At 43.2% G+C, this 21,419-nt stretch overlaps 1 protein-coding gene across 1 annotated transcript in view; it reads right to left on the reverse strand.

Moving 5' to 3' along the window:
• The window catches only part of USP9X (ubiquitin specific peptidase 9 X-linked), a 316,211-nt gene that overhangs the window by 213,379 nt on the left and 81,413 nt on the right, over positions 1 to 21,419 (reverse strand). The window contains 3 exon segments of the mRNA XM_040338099.1: positions 8,414 to 8,552; positions 11,302 to 11,553; positions 17,817 to 17,932. Coding sequence (XP_040194033.1) covers positions 8,414 to 8,552; positions 11,302 to 11,553; positions 17,817 to 17,932 — 507 coding nt within the window.

The raw sequence follows: 21,419 nt of genomic DNA on the forward strand, positions 1-21,419 counted from the left end.
GAAAACCCGTGGTGCCGACCCCAAGCCGAACGGGAGGGCCACAAATTGAAAATGGTCCACCCCGACCGCAAAGCGCAGAAATCTCTGGTGCTTTGAACATATGGGAAACATGCAGGAACGTGTCCACGATATCCAAGGACGCCAGAAAGTCCCCCTGATGGAGCGCCGCTATTACCGAGCGAATCGACTCCATCCTGAACATTTGCACCTAGACAAAACAATTGAGGGCCTTGAAGTCCAGGATTGGATGAACTCCTACCCTCTTGAGGACTACAAACAGATTGGAGCAAAACTCCTGAAACCGTTTCATCAAGGGAACCAGCACAATCACTCCCCTGTCCAGTAGATCCCCTGACGAAGCCTTCCGGCAATCCGGAGGAAGCTGGAAGGAAAAAATCTGTTTGGTGAACGAGAGAGAAACCATCTTGTACCCCGAGGAAACTACTTCGCAAACCCAGCGGTCGGAAAGAAAAGACCTCCACCGAACCGCGAATTCGCGAAGCCGGCCCCCCACCCGAGACACGGGTGGGGGCATACCCAGGGCCGTCTTAATAGCATCACGGGCCCCTGGGCAAAGAAATGCTCTGGGGCCCCTACAATGCTGACAGTGCAGGTAAACAGACATCAAGTAGGTAGGAGGCAGACTGCCTCCCCTGTATATCTATCACTCTGTGCCACCATGAGGCCCCGAATTTTGGGGCAGCGTGGGCTCAAGGACCAGCTGCTTTGGGGAAAGTGCAGGGGCCCCCCATGCAGCTGGGGCCCCTGGGCTGTGCCCAGGTGTGCCCTCTCATTAAGACAGCCCTGAGGGGTTTCCGTAGGTGAGGTGGCCTGGCATAAGTCCCTATCTTACGGCCTGCTGCAGGACAGAACCCCAGTGTCATCTTAAGAGCATTATAGGGCCCCGGGCAATACAGCGCAGTGGGGCCCTGTCTACACAATCACGCACGAGAATTTACTGACAAAAATCATAAAATTTACTGGCAGACCCACATTTTTTACTGCCAGTGCAAAAAAAGTACCTAAAATTACAGTTTTCAGTGCCGAACAATGCAAATGTCAGTATTTAAACTATAAACATATAGCTAGTGCTATTAGCAGAATGTGTTTAAGTTAAACAAAAGTAAAAAATTCTTCATTGACATGAAGGTCAGGTTACTATAACCCAGCCAGCACAGAGTTTCCTCTTACATCAGAGTCTGCAGGATTCCCCCTTACAGTGAAAGGGAACTCTTATGTAAAGGGGAACGCTGCAGATCATGATCTAAGGGGGGAACTCTGATGTGGAGGGGGGCTCTGGTGACCAGAGACCACCTTATATCAGAGTCCACTGCTTTCAATTTCCCACTTACATCAGGGTCCACAGACTGAGTTCCCCCTTGCATTGTAAGGGGGAATCCTGCAGACTCTGATGTAAAGGTGAACTCTGATGTGGGGGGCACTCTGGTGACCAGAGACCACCTTCCGTAGAGTAAATACACTAAGGTAAGGGGCGTCACTAATATAGGAGGGGGAACCTTTATATCAGTGCCCCCTTACATTTTTGCATTCACTCCCCCCTTACATCAGCAACCCCCCGCACTCGTGGAGGACCGGATCTTCTCTGTGATTTCTGCAAACTGAGCATGGGCAGTTCTAGCCCGTCACTCTCCACAATTTTTTACTAGGGTTGCTGGGCAGCCGGTGGGGCCCCCCAGGCAAGCGGGGCCCCCGGGCAACTGCCCAGCGTGCCCAATGGAAAAGATGGCCCTGGGCATACCCTCATGCGGAAGCAGGATTGTCCGCAGGCTTGCGGCACCAGGTGCGCTTCTGCCACGCAGCGGTGGTCTTAGCACCTTGCAAACTTTTTTCCCACCGTACGAAAAAAAACGCTTGGGGGTAGTAAAGGAGGGCCCTTGCTAATGGCGAGGCTCCTTGCCCTTCCCAGACTGTGGGAGCAGCGTGCTCTACCACCCGTGGCAACCGTAATGATGCCATGCAGGGATGCCCCAAAAAGCCATTCACCCTTAAAGGGTAAATCCACCAAGGCCTTCTTTGAGGACTGGTCCGCAGACCAGCATTTCAGCCACACAAGCTGGCGCAGTACCACCGCATAGGCGGAAGCCCTGGAAAGCAAGGGGAGCGTATCCAGGACCGACTTCACAGACGAACTTCAGACCCTGAACCATTTTTGTTCAGCCAGGTCCTTACAGGTCTTGGAAGCATCTTGTGCCTCGAGCTCCTGAAGCAAAAGCTTGCCCGTCCAGTCAGAGACTGACACCAGAGCCCCGGCCAAAACCGGTCTCACAGCCGATCCCACTACTGGGAAGATGGAGCGGGCCATAGCCTCCATTCTCCTATCCGCTGGGTCTTTAAAGGCAGGAGCCCCATCCACAGGCAACGTGGTGGCTTTGCTCAACCTGGACACGGGAGGGTCCACGGACGGAGGAGAGACCCACTTTTTTTTGCAAAGGCAAAAACTGTCTGCGGTGTATCCCATTCCTTGTACAACAAAACTGTCCAAAAAAGGAACACAAGGAAGCACATTTTCAGTGCGTGGCGGTTTGCAGGACCCAAAAGGGACTGGCACACCAGGTGCCCCCGCCATATCCTCAAGTTTCTGAGTATCACGCCCGCAGAAATAATAGCTCCAACATACCTATCAGCAACCGACCCTGAAGCAGAGTCGTCCTCACTGTCCGCGTGGGTTAAGCCCGCATCATCTGACAATTGTCAGATATCCCCAGAAGCAGGCCAGGGAGGGGACGCTTTTTTACCCCCCATCCGGCCACTAGTCGCTTCAAACCTGGCGAGAAAACGCCACCAGACACTGCCTCAGCAGATGTGGCAGGGGGAGGGGCACTAAAGGTCAACTCAGGCAACGCAGGGACAGAAGTACCCGTTCAGGCACCACAGAGCCCCACCGCTGTGTCACCCTGAACTGCACGGCAGAACCACCCACCGTCACCTCCAGGCCGTTACCATAGAGACAGGGGCCCCCAGGGAACACACCACCCCACCCGGTGCAGCGCGAGCTGAGACAGGTCCTACGTGTGCACTGGAGCCGGCTGCGCAGCGTCTGTCACCCCAGGGAGATTTGCGGCCTTCCTGCAGCGCTAAAACGACCACACGAGGCCAAACGAAATCCAAGATGGCTGCCGCATGATGAAAAAACACCATAGAACTCCAGGAAAATGGCCGCCGAGCCATATAAAGCGCGACCACGGCAAAATGGAGGCTGTTGCGCAGTTAAAAACACCCACAATGACACAGCACCCAGCGCACACAGAACCTGTATGTAAAAACACACACAGGCCCCGCTATACACACAGGCCCCGCTATACACACAGGCCCCGGTGGCAATAAAGAGACCCCAGAAGCCCCCCCCCCTCACAGCCACTACCCCAAGGGGAAAGGAGGGAGAGGAAGTAAAGGAGAAAGAAAAGCAGGGAAACCCCTCAGTCGACCTCCCAGGGGAAAATTCCAGCCATACCACCTTACCTGAGCAAGGGGCCACTACTTACCCGTCCTGCGACCACCGGCTGGAGGTATCCCAGACAGAACCAACGTCCGCTAAACGGCATGGCTGTCGGCCTGACACACTGTGACAAGGCCATAGAGACCGGTCATATGTGTGCCCTAGAACATGACGTTCCCCGGCCGCCCCTGGAGCAATGGGGCCTGTCATGCTCGATGGCCGGACATGGGGGGACAAGAGTCAAGACCCAGCCTGACACCCAGTCAGCTGTTGATAGAAGAATCACAGGATTCAAAAATGCAGGAACAAAACAATAAAAAGCGAAAAAAAAAAAAAAGAAAAATCGCAAAAAAATCTGCAGAGTACAGGACTCTAGAGGGCCTGTCCTCCCCTGACGTTAGGCAGAGAAAAACTGGGGCTGCTAGAGCAGGGTGTGGGTTATACCTGGGGAGCCACGCCCCCTGGGAGGAGCTGCACTGAGGAAAGTGTTGTTAACACTTAAAATGCTTTTTTTTCTGCCTAACTCTCCTGGAAGGAAGTGGATATAACCCTACTGTCAAAGGCTGCTGTGTCCGTCCATGAACGGAAGAGAAATAGAGAGAATTGCCTGATAGATAGGACACAAGAACAAACAAAAGGGGAACCAACAATGAGGGTTCATATCGGAATTCCATGTACAGTACAGAGAAATAGAAACAAATTTTCACAAACACTGGCATAAACTGTGCATGGATAAAGTGTTCGGCTCAGTGCTGCCAAAACTACCTACTTGTATTTAATCGGAGGGCACCCAATTTATGGTGGTGAAGAAAATTCTTGATCCACCCAAAAGACAAGTTGTATTTGGAAAAAAATAAAAAATGTTTGCATGTCGTAAATGTATGGCGTATAAAAACGCCACAAAATAAAAAGTAACTATATGCCAGGTCTTTAGATGTTGAGGATAAGCAATACGAGATCTCTGAATTTATCAGGTGTGATACTACCAACGTATATGCTTTACCTTGCCCTTGTGTCCTAATTTATGTGGGCCGAACTAAACGCCCCCTAAAAAAAAAAAAAATGCAGATTTCTGAACACATACAGAATATAGTATTAGGGTACTGGCGACGCAATGTATCCTTGCATCTTAGACAAAAGCATGGGTAAGACCCATCTGGCCTCCAATATGGGGCATAGATAGGTTGCATCGGTCTCCTGCAGGGGATCAGACAGTTAGGAACCTCTCTAGGAGGGAGACCAAATGCATTTATATATTGAAGCCCCTCAGTCCAGGAGGGGGCTTAACCACTTAAGCCCCGGACCAAAATGCAGCTAAATGCCCAGGCCAGGTTTTGCAATTCGGCACTGCGTCGCTTTAACAGACAATTGCGCGGTTGTGCGACGTGTTTTCCAAACAAAATTGACGTCCTTTTTTTCCCCCACAAATAGAGCTTTCTTTTGGTGGTATTTGATCACCTCTGCGGTTTTTATTTTTTGCGCTATAAACAAAAATAGAGCGACAGTTTTGAAAAAAAATCAATATTTTTTACTTTTTTTCTATAATAAATATTCCCCAAAAATATATAAAAAAAATTTTTTTACTCAGTTTAGGCAGATACGCATTATTCTACATAAAAAAAAAAAAAAATCGCAATAAGCGTTTATCGGTTGGTTTGCGCAAAATTTATAGCGTTTACAAATAGTGGATAGTTTCATTACATTTTTTTATTTTTTTTACTACCAATGGCGGCGATCAGCGATTTTTTTCGTGACTGCGACATTATGGCGGACACTTCGGACAATTTTGACACATTTTTGGGACCATTGCCATTTTCACAGCAAAAAATGCATTTAAAATGCATGGTTTATTGTGAAAATGACAGTTGCAGTTTGGGAGTTAACCACAGGGGGCGCTGAAGGAGTTAAGTTTCACCTAGTGTGTTTTTACAACTGTAGGGGGGTGTGGCTGTAGGTCTGACATCATCGATTGTGTCTCCCTATAAAAGGGATGACACGATCGAAGCAGCTGCCACAGTGAAGCACGGGGAAGCCGTGTTTACATACGGCTCTCCCCGTTCTTCAGCTCCAGGGAGCGATCGCGAGGGGGCAGCTAGAAACGAATAGCCGCCCCCTCATCACTCCCAGATGATTTCCGACCGCCGCATGTACCGAGGGGGGGGGGGGTCCCGATTGGACCCCCGACCCGCGGAAAGGCAGGGACGTATATATATATATATATATATATATATATATATATATATATATATATATATATATATATATATATATATATATATATATATATATATATATATATGCCCATCTGCCTGTACGTGCCATTTTGTGGACGTATATATACATTCGGCGGTCGTTAAGTGGTTAATGTAAAACTAGATATTAACAGTTTCACTAATGATTAAAAGAGAGATCACACCTAGCTGAATTAAATATTTCATCTGTCGGAAAATCTGAATCATTGGGGTACCTTATGCCACTCCTTTGCAAATAATTCTGGAATATGTATTAAAGTAATAGAGTGGGAAATTACGATTGCTTTAATTTTGTGTTAGAGCAGTGTTTCGCAACTGCAGTTCTCAAGGCACCCCAACAGGTCTCGTTTTCAGGCTGTCCATTATTTTGCACAGGTGATTTGATCAGTTTCGCTGTCTCAATAATTACCACAGCTGTTTCTTCTGGGGGAAATCCTAAAAACATAACTTATAGGTAAATTGGATTGCATTTTATTAGAAATACCTTTTATTGTAATTTTTGATTGGGAACCTCAATGATGTTGCAGGTATTTTTTTTAATTTTTATTTTATAAGTTTGAGGACAGTGGGGCAGAGACATAGCTATTGCTTTATATCCTTTCTTCCTTCAACAGTGGTTATTTTATTGAATATTTGTTTGTTATTGTAGGTTATCTTTTTAGGTGTATTAACCAAATGTTTAGATTTCAAAACTTGTGTTGTATCAGTACCGAGATAGTCAATTACATTTACCCGGGATGGGTGTCTGGCCAGCTTCAGCAATTGCCCTCACATTCTCATCCTGCCCTTGTTTCTCTTCCTGTGTAATTGTGTAGATGGTTTTATCTGATGAGTGCCCAGATTGTTGCTGGCACTCACAGGGTTAAAAGTCCATCGGGGAGGGTTATTTAAAAGGAGAAGTCCAGCCTGAGCTTTTTAGGCTGGGCTTTTTTTCAGGGTCACAGGAGAGCAACTCCTGTGACCCGTTTTCAACAGAGAGCGCTCTGAAGTCCGCTCTCCACTAACATCACTGCCATCAGTCGGGGGAGCGCGTCCTCACGACTTCCAAGTCGAGAACCGCCAGCTGCCCTGATTGATGGCAGTCTCAGACAGCCTCTCCCCGCCCCTCCACTGATCGGCGCTCCAATGAGCGTGGAGAAGCAGAAACGAATGACGCTGACTGACATTCAGCGGCTTCCCTCTCTGGGATCTGTGAAAAACGAGCCATCGGCAATGTTTGGTGACTCGGTTCTCAGTGTAGGGATGGCGGGGGACAGATGGAGCAACGGTCTGATGCCCCATCTACCGAGGCAAGTATGAATCTAAAATACATTTTTTAACCCATTCTTCTCTTTTTTTCTCTTCTCGTTGCTGTGAAAAAAATAAAACAAAAAAAATCAGTAGATTAAAAGCTGTGTCGGGGGTGCAACTGCACGCCAATCTGTACTGACGCTACACATTATCTTAGAGATGTTTCTGAAGATGAGTGGGGCAGCCCATTGCACTTCTGACTGATCAGCTGGGATATACAATATGCCTTTGACATCGTTATGCTTGTGAGTAGTAGTTATTGAATGCTTAATACATTTTGTTTTTAATGGCAATACACTACGCAAGTTCCCTTTTCTTTGCCCAATATCTGAGGAACCACCAGATATTACCATTTATACCAGTGTATGGGAAGACTCTTCAGAGAGTGGTGTATTCCGAGCGATTTATGCTGAGCATTTATATGTGAGGCATAACCATTTGGTGAGTGAGACTTGCATAGGGTGAGAGCATGTGAAGTAATTGCTTGTGGAGTAGGAGAATCACATTTTTCCTGCACAATTGGAAAACAGCTATTTGTAGTTAGATTATATGTGGGATTTTTGCACTGACTTAATGAACTGCATCACTTCAGGTTTTAAATTTCAAGTATTGTTCTAGCGCTTTCTGGGATCTATCAACATGGATTTAATTTCATTGGAGAGATGTAAAAATATATTTTTTTATTCTATAAGACTACCTAGAAACCCCAAAGCATATTTTTTAAGCAGAGGCGCTAAAAAATAAAATGGTGGGTGTTACGTTTTATAATGCAGTTTTTTGGGGAAAAAACTACACTTTAATTCTAATGCATGAAAATATAATACCCAATTGTTTGGTAAAATAAAAATAAATTGTTACACAAACTTAATAAATCCCAGACATGACCCGCCTAATAGGTGCGTATACCTGTGGAAGGGCGCCAAACTGGCACCTAAAAAATCTCCATAGGCGACACAAAAAGTTATTTTCCCCTAATCAAAAATCATGAACACGTTTTAGTCTTTAGTGCTAAAGAAATCAATATTGATTTACCACTAACCCTTTAAGAATTGCAAAACAAAACATTTATGATATAATCATTACATGACATTATCGTGCTGGATATGTATTCCGCTATGCATGAATGATATCTGCCTTATGTGAGCAAATTCTTCAATCAAAATTCTAATTCTTTAGCACTTAAAAGCACAGCGCTTCACAATGCATGGTGTACAATTTTTATAGATCTGTGTGGGTATTTTTCTGTGAACAGCTGCTTTGTTGGTAAAAAAAAACATTTTTTGATTAGAATTCTTTTGACACATTAGTTTAATCAGCGCAAAATTCATTTGGTTTATTATACTGCTAAAGTTGGACATAAAAAAAAAATTGACACTGCATGCTCCATTACCATAAAATTTGAATCCGAACTTACAGCCATACGCTCGGCAGTCAGCCACTCCTCCTCCTCTGGATTTCCATGTCTGTGTGTGTAATAGGACACACTTGATATTACTTTGTTCACTTCATTAAGTGCATTCATTTTTCCATTAAAGGATGAAATTTGTAACAACCTATGAAAAAAAAAACACTGTCAAGTACAACCTACAGTGGTCGCTGAATGGAAATTCAAATACAAAATATGGTTAACATGCCTACTTTAATTCTATGAAAGAAAAGCAACTACATCTATTAAACCACCCATATGAACATGACATATGCAGTGCTACGGGGTGAATTTCAGTCCTCTAGCCTCTACATGTAACAGAAGAGAGACCAGGTTGTACTGCATGCAGTACAGTCAGACTGTATGATATTTGGGCAACTGCATCCCCTGAAAAACACCTTTATTGAACATAATCCATAAAGTCAACAAATGGCAGTGATGAGGAGGGCTGGAGAGGGGCAAATGTGTTTCCCCGCTTATTAGTGCTTAACCAAAGCTATATTTTAACACTAGTAAGCAGGCAAAGCATTGGCTCCTTTTATAAATCAGTGAATGCGGCTGTAACCAAACATTCACTGGTGGTAAATAACGGTCACTAAAAACATGAACCAGGAAGCTTCTTGAGCATTTTATGTCACGATTCACACCTTTATAAAATAAGCCCCATTTGAAATAAATGAGTCTAAACTTCCTGCTTGCAATCTCCTTGTGTGTTTACTGAGCAAAGCATGAGCAGCATTGGGTACTAGGAGGTGCACCAAAATTTTGGCTGCCGAAAATTCTCAGCCGAAAACTATGTTTTTTCATCTGGCTGAATGAAAAAAAAAAAAACAGCCGATATCAAAAGGGAGTGTTGCCTGCCTATTTTGTAAACGCTGTAAATTTTGCGCAAACCAATCGATAAACGCTTAGTGATTTTTTTTTTTACCAAAAATAGGTAGAATACGTATCGGCCTAAACTGAGGAATTTTTTTATATATTATATATATATATATATATATATATATATATATATATATATATATATATATATATATATATATATATATATATATATATATATATATATATATTTTTTTTTGGGGGGATATTTACTTTTATAGCACAAAAAATAAAAACCGCAGAGGTAATCAAATACCACGTTGCACAACCGCGCAATTGTCAGTTAAAATGACGCAGTGCCGAATCGCAAAAAGGGCAAGGTCCTTAACCTGCATAATTGTCCGGGTCTTAACCGGTTAAAGTGGTATTAAACCAAGAAACAAACCTATTGCAGTATACGAATTCTTTGTTGCGGTGGCTGTATTTGTTTCCTATAAGGTTTTCTTTTATTTTCATCTGTTGATCGGGCAAGTAGGTCTGTTTTTCAACAGAACAGGCTGTCCTACAAATGTAGTAGTTAGATGCCGGAGACAAACCATTTACCACCTACAGGGGTGCGCAAAATGGTAAGCTTTTATTCATTTACGTAGGTTGAGTTTGGCTTCAATCACCTAATATACTGTACCTAAATCTGCTAGTACAACACTACCCCCCCCCCCCCCAAGGTTAATAGGGTTGTCCCGATATCGGTACCGATACAGAGCATTTGCGCAAGTACTTGTACTCGCGCGAATCCTCCCGATGTCTGATCCGATACCTGGGAGAGAGAGGCAGGCAGCGTGTAATGCCTGTGTCTGTGTATAATCCCAGACGGCAGCCATCCAGTGTATAAAAGCCGCGCCTCCTCCTCTGTGATAGGGGAACACTCCCAGCAAGTAAGTCAGTGTTCTGCCTATCACTGACACCCTCTTATCCTCATCCCATGGACGTGATAGGCGGAACACTAACTCACTGCTGATGGGAAACTGAGTTCCCCTATCACGGACGAGGAGGAGGAGGCGCGGCTTTTGAACACTGGATGGCTGCCGTCTGAGGATTATACACGGACACAGGCATCAGAGGCGTTGAGGAATTTTTTTTTTTTTAGCCGACACGTCCAGCGCTGTCCCGCTTCTTCCTCCGCTCACCTCCCCTACCTGAGCCAGCCGCCAGCGAGGCGAGACTCAGCTCAGTCTGTGCCCTGTCACACTGATGATGTGACGCGGCTGCACGCACCTGCTGTGATGATTGCTGCCCAGTCCTCTGTCTCCTCTCCCGGCCCGAGGTATGCCGTTATGATAAGGGGGAGGGTGCGTTGGCATGTAGTCCGTCGACCGGGGGGGGGGGGGGGAGCTGCTTCTATCATTTTATGGAATAAAAAATCCATGATAAAAAAAAAATTATACATATTTGAAAAAAAAAAAAAACACAATTTGGAAGCAAATCTGTCACGTGACATTAAAAAAGTATCGGTATTGGCGAGTACTTGAAAAAAAGTATCGGTACTTGTACTCTGTCTTAAAAAAGTGGTAACGGGAAAACCCTAGTTAACAATGCTGCTGTCCAAAGGCATTTTTGTTCTTCCTCCCAGAGAGTGGGCACCCTAAAGCAGGAAGTGTGTTTCTGGCCAGATCACCAAGTGAAAACAGAGGGGGGGAAAAAATAGTAATGCAGCCACATCAATTAATTGGTAAGCTGCAATGTTGAATTTTTAGATTAGTACCGCTTTAATACAACAACCCATGCAATTTTACGTGTTTTGTGTTAAGATTTTGTGCTTACTGCATTTTCCTGTAACACTGCACACATCATATATGTTGTGATGTATTGCACATTGTGGGGATGCCTTAGTGTGCCTTTGAAAACTATTAGTACCACAACACAAGTGTTTTTCAGATTATTGCAATGACATTTATACTGAAAGTAAAACAATAAGTCATTAGGTAGCATATACTGTGATTAGATTGCACAAACAAACAAAATGCTTTGAAATTTACTCAGATGTAGTTACTTACCTAAGAATCATTTTAAGCCTAAAAATTTCTAAATTTTTGACAGTTTCTTCTTGTCCTGGAACACGGGAAGCTAAGTTTTTAAGAGATTTTATAATCATAGATAGTGCATCATTTTTGGCTTCATTTTTTGCTTCTTTTTTCAACTCTTCGTCAGTTAAATTTTCTAGAAATTGAGGGACCATTTCTATAATTGGAAGAAAGTATTTCTTGACTGTATGAAGTGTTAAAAAATCATAGCACTGTCCAAATGGTCTGCAAAAAAAAAAAGGGAAAAAAAAGTAAAATTATTCAAATTATTATTTCTAATTTTTACTCCTTGAATTGTGAAATCTGTTTGATCTCGCTGTGGAGATGCTCATATGTCCACGGGTGCAGCCTCTAGAAAAGAGTTAACAAACTAGCACTTTGTATCCAGGAGTTCCTGGTGCAATATTTAGCTGCCAACGGACATGAATAGCGCTATAAAGCTGCCTGCGACCATACACTGCTACTTGCCTAAAGCGGCGCATGTGCATTGAGGAATTTTCCCACTGCCTGGGGCATGATGATATCAATCCTGCAAATGCGCATGTGTGTTGCTATGGCTATTTTGTGTTTTTTTTTTTTAAATATAGCATTAAGATCATGTATTGTTTTACAATCTAGGCTTTCCCTATTGATATGGAAGTTAACTTGTTGAACTGGTTTGAGAAGCTCAGCACAGGAAATCATGTAGGCAGGAAGTGGGGGGGAGGGAAAAGGACTTGAACACTACGGGGGTTATTTACGAAAGGCAAATCCACTTTGCAGTGCAAGTGCACTTGGAAGGGTAGTCACTGTAAATCTGAGATGAGGGGAACCTCTGCTGATTTTATTCTCCAATCATGTTCAAGCTAAAATTATGTTTTTTATTTTCCTTGCATGTCCCCCTCGGATCTACAGCAACTGCACTTCCAAGTGCACTTTTAGTGCAATTTCAAGTGCATTTGCAGTGCAAAGTGGACTTGCCTTTCGTAAATAACCCCCTATGTGTTTGAAGGCAAAGAGCAGTTGTTTGCAGGACTTCAGAGAAGCCAGAAGCAGTCTGGAAAGAGATCATGGACCCTGGAAGAGGACTCCATCATAAAGACAGACCCAGGTAAAGTCAAGGGTTTAAGGGGATAATAAGTTGCGCCGATATAGTGGAAATTGAAAAAATGATATTCAATATTGTTAAGACCAGACAATAAAAAGTCCTCAAAAATTTCATGGAATATATTCCGTGAAAAAGTAAATAAACAATGCAGTGAAGCCAGACGTAACCACCACTGATAAATTAATAAGGATGTGTGCTTACCAGAAGGCAAGCAAATTGAGCTTGCCCAATTCCACCCAAAAACGCAACTTACGCTTTTCGGATTCCTCCCCCCCTCCGTTGTCACATTTGGCACTTTTCAGGAGAGAGAGGGGAGCAAATACCTGTCTAATACAGGCATTTTGCTACCACTTCCGGGCACAGATACCCAAGCCACCTGTGGGTATCTACGCCACTTCCTGCACTCTCTCTGTCCCCCACGCGCGCTCTTCTGGGAGACACAGGTCTTAGACAGCAGGGACCAGTGGGATCACGCAGCACAAGTCGCGCATGCGCAGTAGGGAACCAGGAAGTGAAGTCGGAAGGCTTCTCTTCCTGATCCCTCCATCAAAGGTGGCGGCTGCAGCACCCGAGAGCTGAGGAATATATGGGCTTCGGATGCCGACGTCGTGGGCGCCCTGGACAGGTAAGTGGCCTGATTTTAAAAAAGTCAGCAGCTTGGCGGAGCTCCACTTTAAGTCCCCTTTCACACCGAGGCAGTTTTCAAGCACTTTAGCACTAAAAATAGCATCTGTAAAGCACTTAAAAACTGCCTCTCCTGCCTCCCCAGTGTTAAAGCCCGAGTGCTTTCACACTGGAGCGGTTTGCTTGCGGGATGGGTAAAAAAGTCCTGCAAGCAGCATCTCCGGGGTGGTGTAGGAGCACTGCATACAGCGCTCCTACACCACCCCTGCCCATTGGAATCAATAGGCAGCGCTTCCCAAGCTCCGCAACTTGGGCGCTTTAAACCCCTTCTTCGGCCGCTAGCAGGGGTTTGAAAGTGCCCCGCTAGCAGCCGAAAAGCACTGAGAAAACTATCGGCACTTTACCGCTAATGTACCCACTGCTCCAGTATGAAAGAAGCCTAAAAGACACAAAGCAAAACAGCATGGGAGTCAGATCATCACACGAAGAGCGGTGCTGCAATACACTGTGCGGTTCAGCGCACAGGCAGGGAGGAGCATTTATGACCGCCTCGGCCACTAGGATCTCCCTCCATTTATAATTCAATTCTGCTTTACATATAAAAAAAAGGGAGGGAATATTGAAAAATAATTGAACTTTTAGATCTTACAGGAACTTTTTCCATCTGATCTTCCATAGAGGACAGCGGGGTTTTGACAGATGGACCCCATCTGCCTGCCCAGCAGGGATTAATGGAGCAATCCCCTGCTGAGCTGGCGGCGTCAGTCCAGCAGATCTGCCCCATGTGAATGGGACCTTAACGTTAAAGCTGTGTGAGGTCTTAGTGGGAAAAAAAAAAGATCGCCAAGTGCAACGCATACATAACAAATGTGCACTATCACAATTTTCTAATTTATGAACAGGACTTTGGGTTTTTAGTTTCTGAAAACCGTCATGTATATTGCACTGGAATTTCAGCCCATGAAATCTTGATGCATACATTTTAACGGATGATTAAACATTGCACATACAAACATTTACCCCACAATAAAAAAATAAAAAAAAAATCAGACTTTTAACCTCAATGCAACTTCTAAAAGTAACCCATAATCTTAAACTCAATAGACTATTACCCAAACATTGGTAAAAATCTTAACCTTAAGGATCATGAACAAAGCAAATTTTGACTAACCTATAAATTCCTCATCTCAGAATACAGTATAGGATACAGAACTTTTATTCATAGACAACAGGTTATGTGCAGGCTACCCTCAGGTTATAGGACACTAGAAAAAAAAATGATTGGGCAGCAGCGAGACTCCAGTTTTCCAAAAAAGTTAGGAGCCAGAAAACACGCCCCGTCAAGCTTGCGCGCAGAAGCGAACGCATACCTAAATAGCACCCACATATGTAAACGGTATTCAAACCACACATGTGAGGTATCGCCGCTATTGGTAGAGCGAGAGCAATAATTTTAGCCCTAGACCTCCTCTAACTCAAAACATGCAACCTGTAGAATTTTTTAAACGTCGCCTATGGAGATTTTAAAGGGTAAAAGATTGTCGCCATTCCACGAGCGGACGCAATTTTGAAGCTTGACATGTTGGGTATCAATTTACTCGGCATAACATTATCTTTCACAATATAAAAAAAAAATTGGGCCAACTTTACTGTTGTCTTATTTATTTTTTTTAAAAAGTGTATTTTTCCCCCGAAAAAGTGCGATTTTAGGACCGCTGCGCAAAGACGGTGTGACAGAAAGTATTGCAACGACTGCCATTTTATTCTCTAGGTTGTTAGAATAAAAAATATATATAATGTTTGGGGATTCCAAGTAGAGGGAAGGAGATGGCAGTGAAAAACTCATTAGAACTGCTGTTTTACTTGTAATGCCAATGGCCACCACAAGATGGCTGCCTCAATTACCGGCCGGCACCCCGCGATCGCGCGGCGGGGGAGGTGGGGCGCACGGAGACCCAGGTAATTGAGGCCGCGGCATTGCAGACTTGTGAAGGCCCAAGCTTACTTCTGTGACCTTGCGCCATCTGGTGGTGGCCGTTAGCATTACAAGTAAAACAGCCATTCTAATGTGTTTTCTTCACTGTTTTCACTGCCATCTCCTTCCCTCTAATTAGAACCCCTGAACATTATATATATTTTTTTATTCTAACACCCTAGAGAATAAAATGCTCTCCATCTACTCATTAGCACTTGTATGCCTCATTGAGGAAACTAGAAACGTTTAGTTAGGACCACAGTAATACAGAGAGCCTTGTAAGCGGCCTGTGGCTTATCCATATATTTGCAAATGTGTGCAACCAATCCTCTGTTTTTAACATACAAAGTTAGTCAGTTGAATTCGGCTTGCAATTTGGTTGTTAAGTTTGAGCCTGGTTATTACGCTATACAATTTTACTTATTTACTTATACATACTGTTTGCATCAACACGCATCTCATTTAAAGTCCCAACCCTTTCTTTCAACTTTTAGGGATGGAGGCATGTGTTATTCACATGCCTCATTCAAAGTCCCAAACCCATTTCCATGTTTAGAGAATAAAATGGCGATCGTTGCAATACTTTTTGTCACACCGTGTTTGCGCAGCGGTCTTACAAGCGCACATTTTTGGGGGGAAAAAAAATATACTGTTTTTAATTAAAAAAATAAAACAGTAAAGTTATCCCAATTATTTTTATATTGTGAAAGATAATGTTACACCGAGTAAATCGATACCCAACATGTCACGCTTCAAAATTGCGTCCGCTCGTGGAATAGGCGACGTTTAAAAAAATCTACAGGTTCCACGTTTTGAGTTACAGAGGTGGTCTAGGGCTAGAATTATTGCTCTCGCTCTAACGATCGCGGCGATACCTCACATGTGTGGTTTGAATACCGTTTAAAATATGCGGGTGCTACTCAGGTATGTGTTCGCTTCTACGCGCGAGCTTGGCGGGACGGGGCGCGTTTTCTGGTTCCGAACTTTTTTAGCTGGCTCCTAGATTCCAAGTAAATTTGTCAAACCCTGGTTTATATGCCCACATGTGCGACTCTATAGTCATGTGGGCTGCACAAAAGAAGGAAATTAAGAGCTTCAAAGGGAAATGAAATCGAGCATGCTCTGTAAAAGACACTCAGGCTGCATTTGGGGCACAGAGAAGATGGGAGAAACAGCTGAAGGCATGATCAACCAGGTATATATTTCACTCTACACAAAACAAATGCTTTGTTGGCCTCCCACATAATGCAGAAAGCGCTGGGAGAGGTGTAGATGCACATCTTGTATATCTAATGATGCAAGAAATGTATTTTGTCAGAAAACAGATCTTGTGGATTCCATCCAGAAGTTTGGCACACAAGGAAATCTGCTTAAAGTTTTTAAGTCCAGAACGGGGCAGATGCCCCCATTCAGATTAAGGCCTGTGAATATGTTTAAAGCAAGCGGGACAGAGATTGAATCGCAAATGAATCGCCTCCAATGTGCCCATTTCAAACTAATGTTGCGTGATGTGTGGGCGGTGTGCATTAAAAAAGTAATGCGTGCAAAACATTTATCCCAGCGCAAGCCAGCCCGCCCCTTCACATTGCGCGGCCAGCAATTGAATAAAATGTGTGCGATATTTCGATAAAATTTCATTACAAAAAAGTGAACAGTGCAATGCAATTAGATTAATGCATCTGTACTGTGGCGATCCCGCCAAATCATGCTGTAAGGCAGCAGCTGGTGGGAATTGGCCCTTAAACTTATTCTTCCGGGGCAGGAGTGTCTTTTCTCCAGTGACTTCCTTGATTGTATCAAGAGATTCCTCAAACATGTGTTAACCATCAAAAGGCATTCATTAAAAGTGCCTCTTAAAGGGGCTGAAAAGGAAAAAAAAATAAAAAATCCCCAAATAGCTTCCTTTTACCTTAGTGCAGTCCTCCTTCACTTACCTCATCCCTCCATTTTGCTTTTAAATGTCCTTATTTCTTCTGAGAAATCCTCACTTCCTGTTCTTCGGTCTGTAACTACACACCATAATGCAAGGCTTTCTCTCTGGTGTGGAAAAAGCCTCTTCAGGGGGGAGGGGGCGAGCAGGAGTGTCAGGACGCCCACTAACACACAGCTCTTTTCTCTATCTGCAAAGTAGAGAGTGTCCTGACACTCCTGCTCACCCCCTCAAGAGGCTTTCTCCACACCAGGGGAAAAGCCTTGCATTACAGCGTGTAGTTACAGACAGAAGAACAGGAAGTGAGGATTTCTCAGAATAAGGACATTTAAAAAGCAAAATCGAAGGATGAGGCAAGTGAAGGAGGACTGCACTAAGGTTAAGGAAGCCATTTAGGGGGAACATTTTTTTTTCCCTCTACAACCCCTTTAAGCCTTTAGCCACAAAATCCTGCACATGTGCAGAGAGATAAGACACATTCTAGAGACCCAACTCTAGAGCTAGAACACAAAATAATGCTGAAGGCACCAGCTGCAATACATGTTCTTGTTCTCTATTCATTTAGTTTGCCCACCATATTAATTTCTGTATATGCTTTGCTTGCCTACAATAACTCTGGACATTGCTAGCTCCAGAGGAAGCTTCTTCTAAATGAAATTGAGGACTTCCAAATTAAATCAAAAACCGTTATCTAAGAAAGAATGCCTCAATAGACAATATGGCTGATGTTGGGGCATCAGTCATTGCAAGACATTTATTGGGGTATTAAAACAAGGTGTTTAAAGCATATTTAAAGAACTGCTGGAGAACTTTTAACACTTCTGTTTGGCAAAATATCTTTAACAGAATAAATAATTTTGAACATTACTTACTTTATAAGAGCTGCGATGATTTGAACATTCAAAGCTGAGCCATTCATAAAGCGATCATGCAGAATCTGGAACCCGTTTAATGTGCCAAATTTATTAATGAGGTCTACTAACCAGCCCTTGAAGTGAAAAAGAAACAATTACATAGATTATCCATACAGACATTTTTATAAAGTAGCCAACTTTAAAAAGAACCAGTCAGCAAAGTGCAGCAGGAATTTTTTTTATATGACACTGTCAGATTTGAACATTTGTGCTTTGGTAATGCGCAGTAACGCTCGTTATGCGTGTTAAAGTGCCATTCATTCTGCACTTTGAGCCTTTGCTTTAGGCAGCCCATTGAACAAAAAAAATAATAATAGAGGCTGCCTCAACGCAATGCATGCCAACTTGATACAACACAAGCCATTAATGTACAGATGTACCTGGGCTCGCCAACTACATCAAAATAAATTATTGGGATTAAACAAGAAAAATCTAAAAGGCCACTTCAGCCAATTTTTAATGCCATCTAATCCATATGAAGAAAATGTTACCTCAGTTCTAGTCCCTGTTGACAGTTGAGCATATTTGGGGGTGGCTGTCACTGGTACAGGCAGACAGACCGTAATACCTGTCAAAGGTTTGAACCTATACCCATTTTACGGTATAAAGTGTTTTGCTGCAGTTCAGGCATTTCCAGTATTAGGGGGACAATCTTTATGTTCCTGCAGCATCAACCTGTCACAAGGGCTTCCCACTGAGATTACACCCCATTTATATTTAATACATTACATATACTAATCTTTAACCATTGGGAAACCTCATCCAAGAAATGCCACGCAGGCCTCTGTTTACCTGCATGGAAATGCACAGGTGTTCCATGCATTGAAGGCACAGACACTGTGTGCCAATATGAGATTTGTGTGTATGTGTCTCCCCAAATGCAATCCATGCACCCACACCTATACAGGAGGTCTTATTGGGACACAGTGGCTGTGTCCAAACTGATGTTAATGAAACTGCGTTTGCAGGGATGCATGGGAAACCTGTGCATCCCCATGTGGGTAAACATTTCCCTGCATGGGCATAAAATAAGCCCTGGGTGATTGAGGCGTAAAGCTTTGTTAAATTAACTTGTTTTACTGTCATCCAGCAGTCTATGTTTAATCAACATTAAGCACAGGCAAAACACAGGTCAGAATATGGGGACCAAAAGCCTGACACGAGAATAAAAGTAAATAAGGAGCACAAATGTCTAATCCTAGACTATAAACAACTCAAAATGGAACTTTAATTTTAAAATAATTGATTTTCAAATGACTAGGTTTTTATTGCAGAAGAGACATTACAATCAGAGTAGGGGAGAGAAGAGGCTGGAAACACACTTTAACTCCTTCACGCTGACATAACATATATGCAGCCTCACTGGGCTTTTTTACGTGGAGCTGCATACGTATATGTGCGTTTCTCCCTTTGTGCTGGGAAAGCACAGAGATCAGGATTTCACAGAGAGCCACGCACTAACGATTGGGACCCAGATCTCCCGATCATCTTGGAAAGTATTCACAGCGCTGGACATTTTCCACATTTTATGTTACAGTCTTATTCCAAAATGAATTCATTATTTTCCTCAAAATTCTACAAACACTACCCCATGAAGACAATGTGAAAGAAGTTTGTTTGAAAGCTTTGCAAATTTATAAAAAAATAATCACATGTACATAAGTACTCACAGCCTTTGCTCGGTACTTTGTTGAAGCACCTTTGGCACCAATTATAGCCTGAAGTCTTTAAATATGATGCTGCAAGTTTGGCACACCTATTTTTTGGCAGTTTCTCCCATTCTTTGCAGGACCTCTTAAACTCCATCAGGTTGGATGGTGAGCATCGGTGCACAGCCATTTTCAGATCTCTCAAGTCTGGGCTCTGGCTGGGCAACTCGAGGACATTCAGTTATCCCGTATGAATAATGGTGGGTGTAATGGCGCTAAAAATACTAAAAAAACTTAAAACCAATAAATGATCCTATTCACTAGACCCATAAAGGTAATGGAGAAAGTAACGTGGTGAATCCTCCAATGGATGTGAATAAAATGTGTTCCACTCTGGGTGAATCCTTGAATACCATCCAACATCAACAAAAATGTGGAGGGTATTGATAGTGGTAAATAATAATAAATGATAAGTGAACAACTGTGCCAAGTCAAATGCACAATGTTGCATCAATCCAATCAAGAATGAATAAATAAGTGACTATATGAACATCAATAATAATGAAAAACAAATCCAGTATATAGAACACCAAAAAGCAATAGACAATTAAAGTGCAGCGTGCAATAATTAAAGTGCAACAAATTCCAAAGTGATCCAAAGTATTTGAAACGACATGCAGAAAAATGAGCATGAAAATAAAATCTATATGTGAAAAAATGTCCAGTGAGATGAACAATGTTAATAAAAGTAACAATGTCTCTATAATCCACCAATGGAGATTAAATGAAAGTGATAAAATGTCATAGTGCATAAAGAAAAAAAACAATCATAGAGAATGTTCAATCATAGAAATTGTTCAGTGAAAAAAAGGTATGTGCTCCAGATAACAAATCCTCCTATCCACAATATTCAGTGATCAATGCTGGATGTGCATGCAAGCATAAAACTTCCACCATCAGGATTCCCAGAAGTGTCCAACAGACTGGGTGTTCCAGCCCCTTACCTCAGAGCGGCTTGTGATTCAGCCTGAATAGATGTCTCATAGGTAATCAACTGTTCATCCAGCCCCTCAGTCCCACGACCCGATCAAGGATGATTGCAGTCTCTCAGAGGGAATAAAAAGCAAGGGGAGCCTCCATAGTGTAGTAACATCAATGCATTTTATTAAAAAACGAGTAAACACTCACATTTCTAGTAGTACAAAATCGGCGTGTATAGTCTTTGTGTCTCCCGCTCTGCGGCCGCGAGCGGGTGACGTCACCAGCAGCTCCTCCACGTCCTCACGCGTATCGCAACTGATTCACGTTGCTTACGAATAGGAGAGTAGATCCTATGAGTAAGCAACGTGAATCAGTTGCGATACGCGTGAGGACGTGGAGGAGCTGCTGGTGACGTCACCCGCTCGCGGCCGCAGAGCGGGAGACACAAAGACTATACACGCCGATTTTGTACTACTAGAAATGTGAGTGTTTACTCGTTTTTTAATAAAATGCATTGATGTTACTACACTATGGAGGCTCCCCTTGCTTTTTATTCCCTCTGAGAGACTGCAATCATCCTTGATCGGGTCGTGGGACTGAGGGGCTGGATGAACAGTTGATTACCTATGAGACATCTATTCAGGCTGAATCACAAGCCGCTCTGAGGTAAGGGGCTGGAACACCCAGTCTGTTGGACACTTCTGGGAATCCTGATGGTGGAAGTTTTATGCTTGCATGCACATCCAGCATTGATCACTGAATATTGTGGATAGGAGGATTTGTTATCTGGAGCACATACCTTTTTTTCACTGAACAATTTCTATGATTGAACATTCTCTATGATTGTTTTTTTTCTTTATGCACTATGACATTTTATCACTTTCATTTAATCTCCATTGGTGGATTATAGAGACATTGTTACTTTTATTAA

Source organism: Rana temporaria, chromosome 2, assembly GCF_905171775.1.
Source record: "Rana temporaria chromosome 2, aRanTem1.1, whole genome shotgun sequence".
Lineage (NCBI taxonomy): Eukaryota > Metazoa > Chordata > Amphibia > Anura > Ranidae > Rana > Rana temporaria.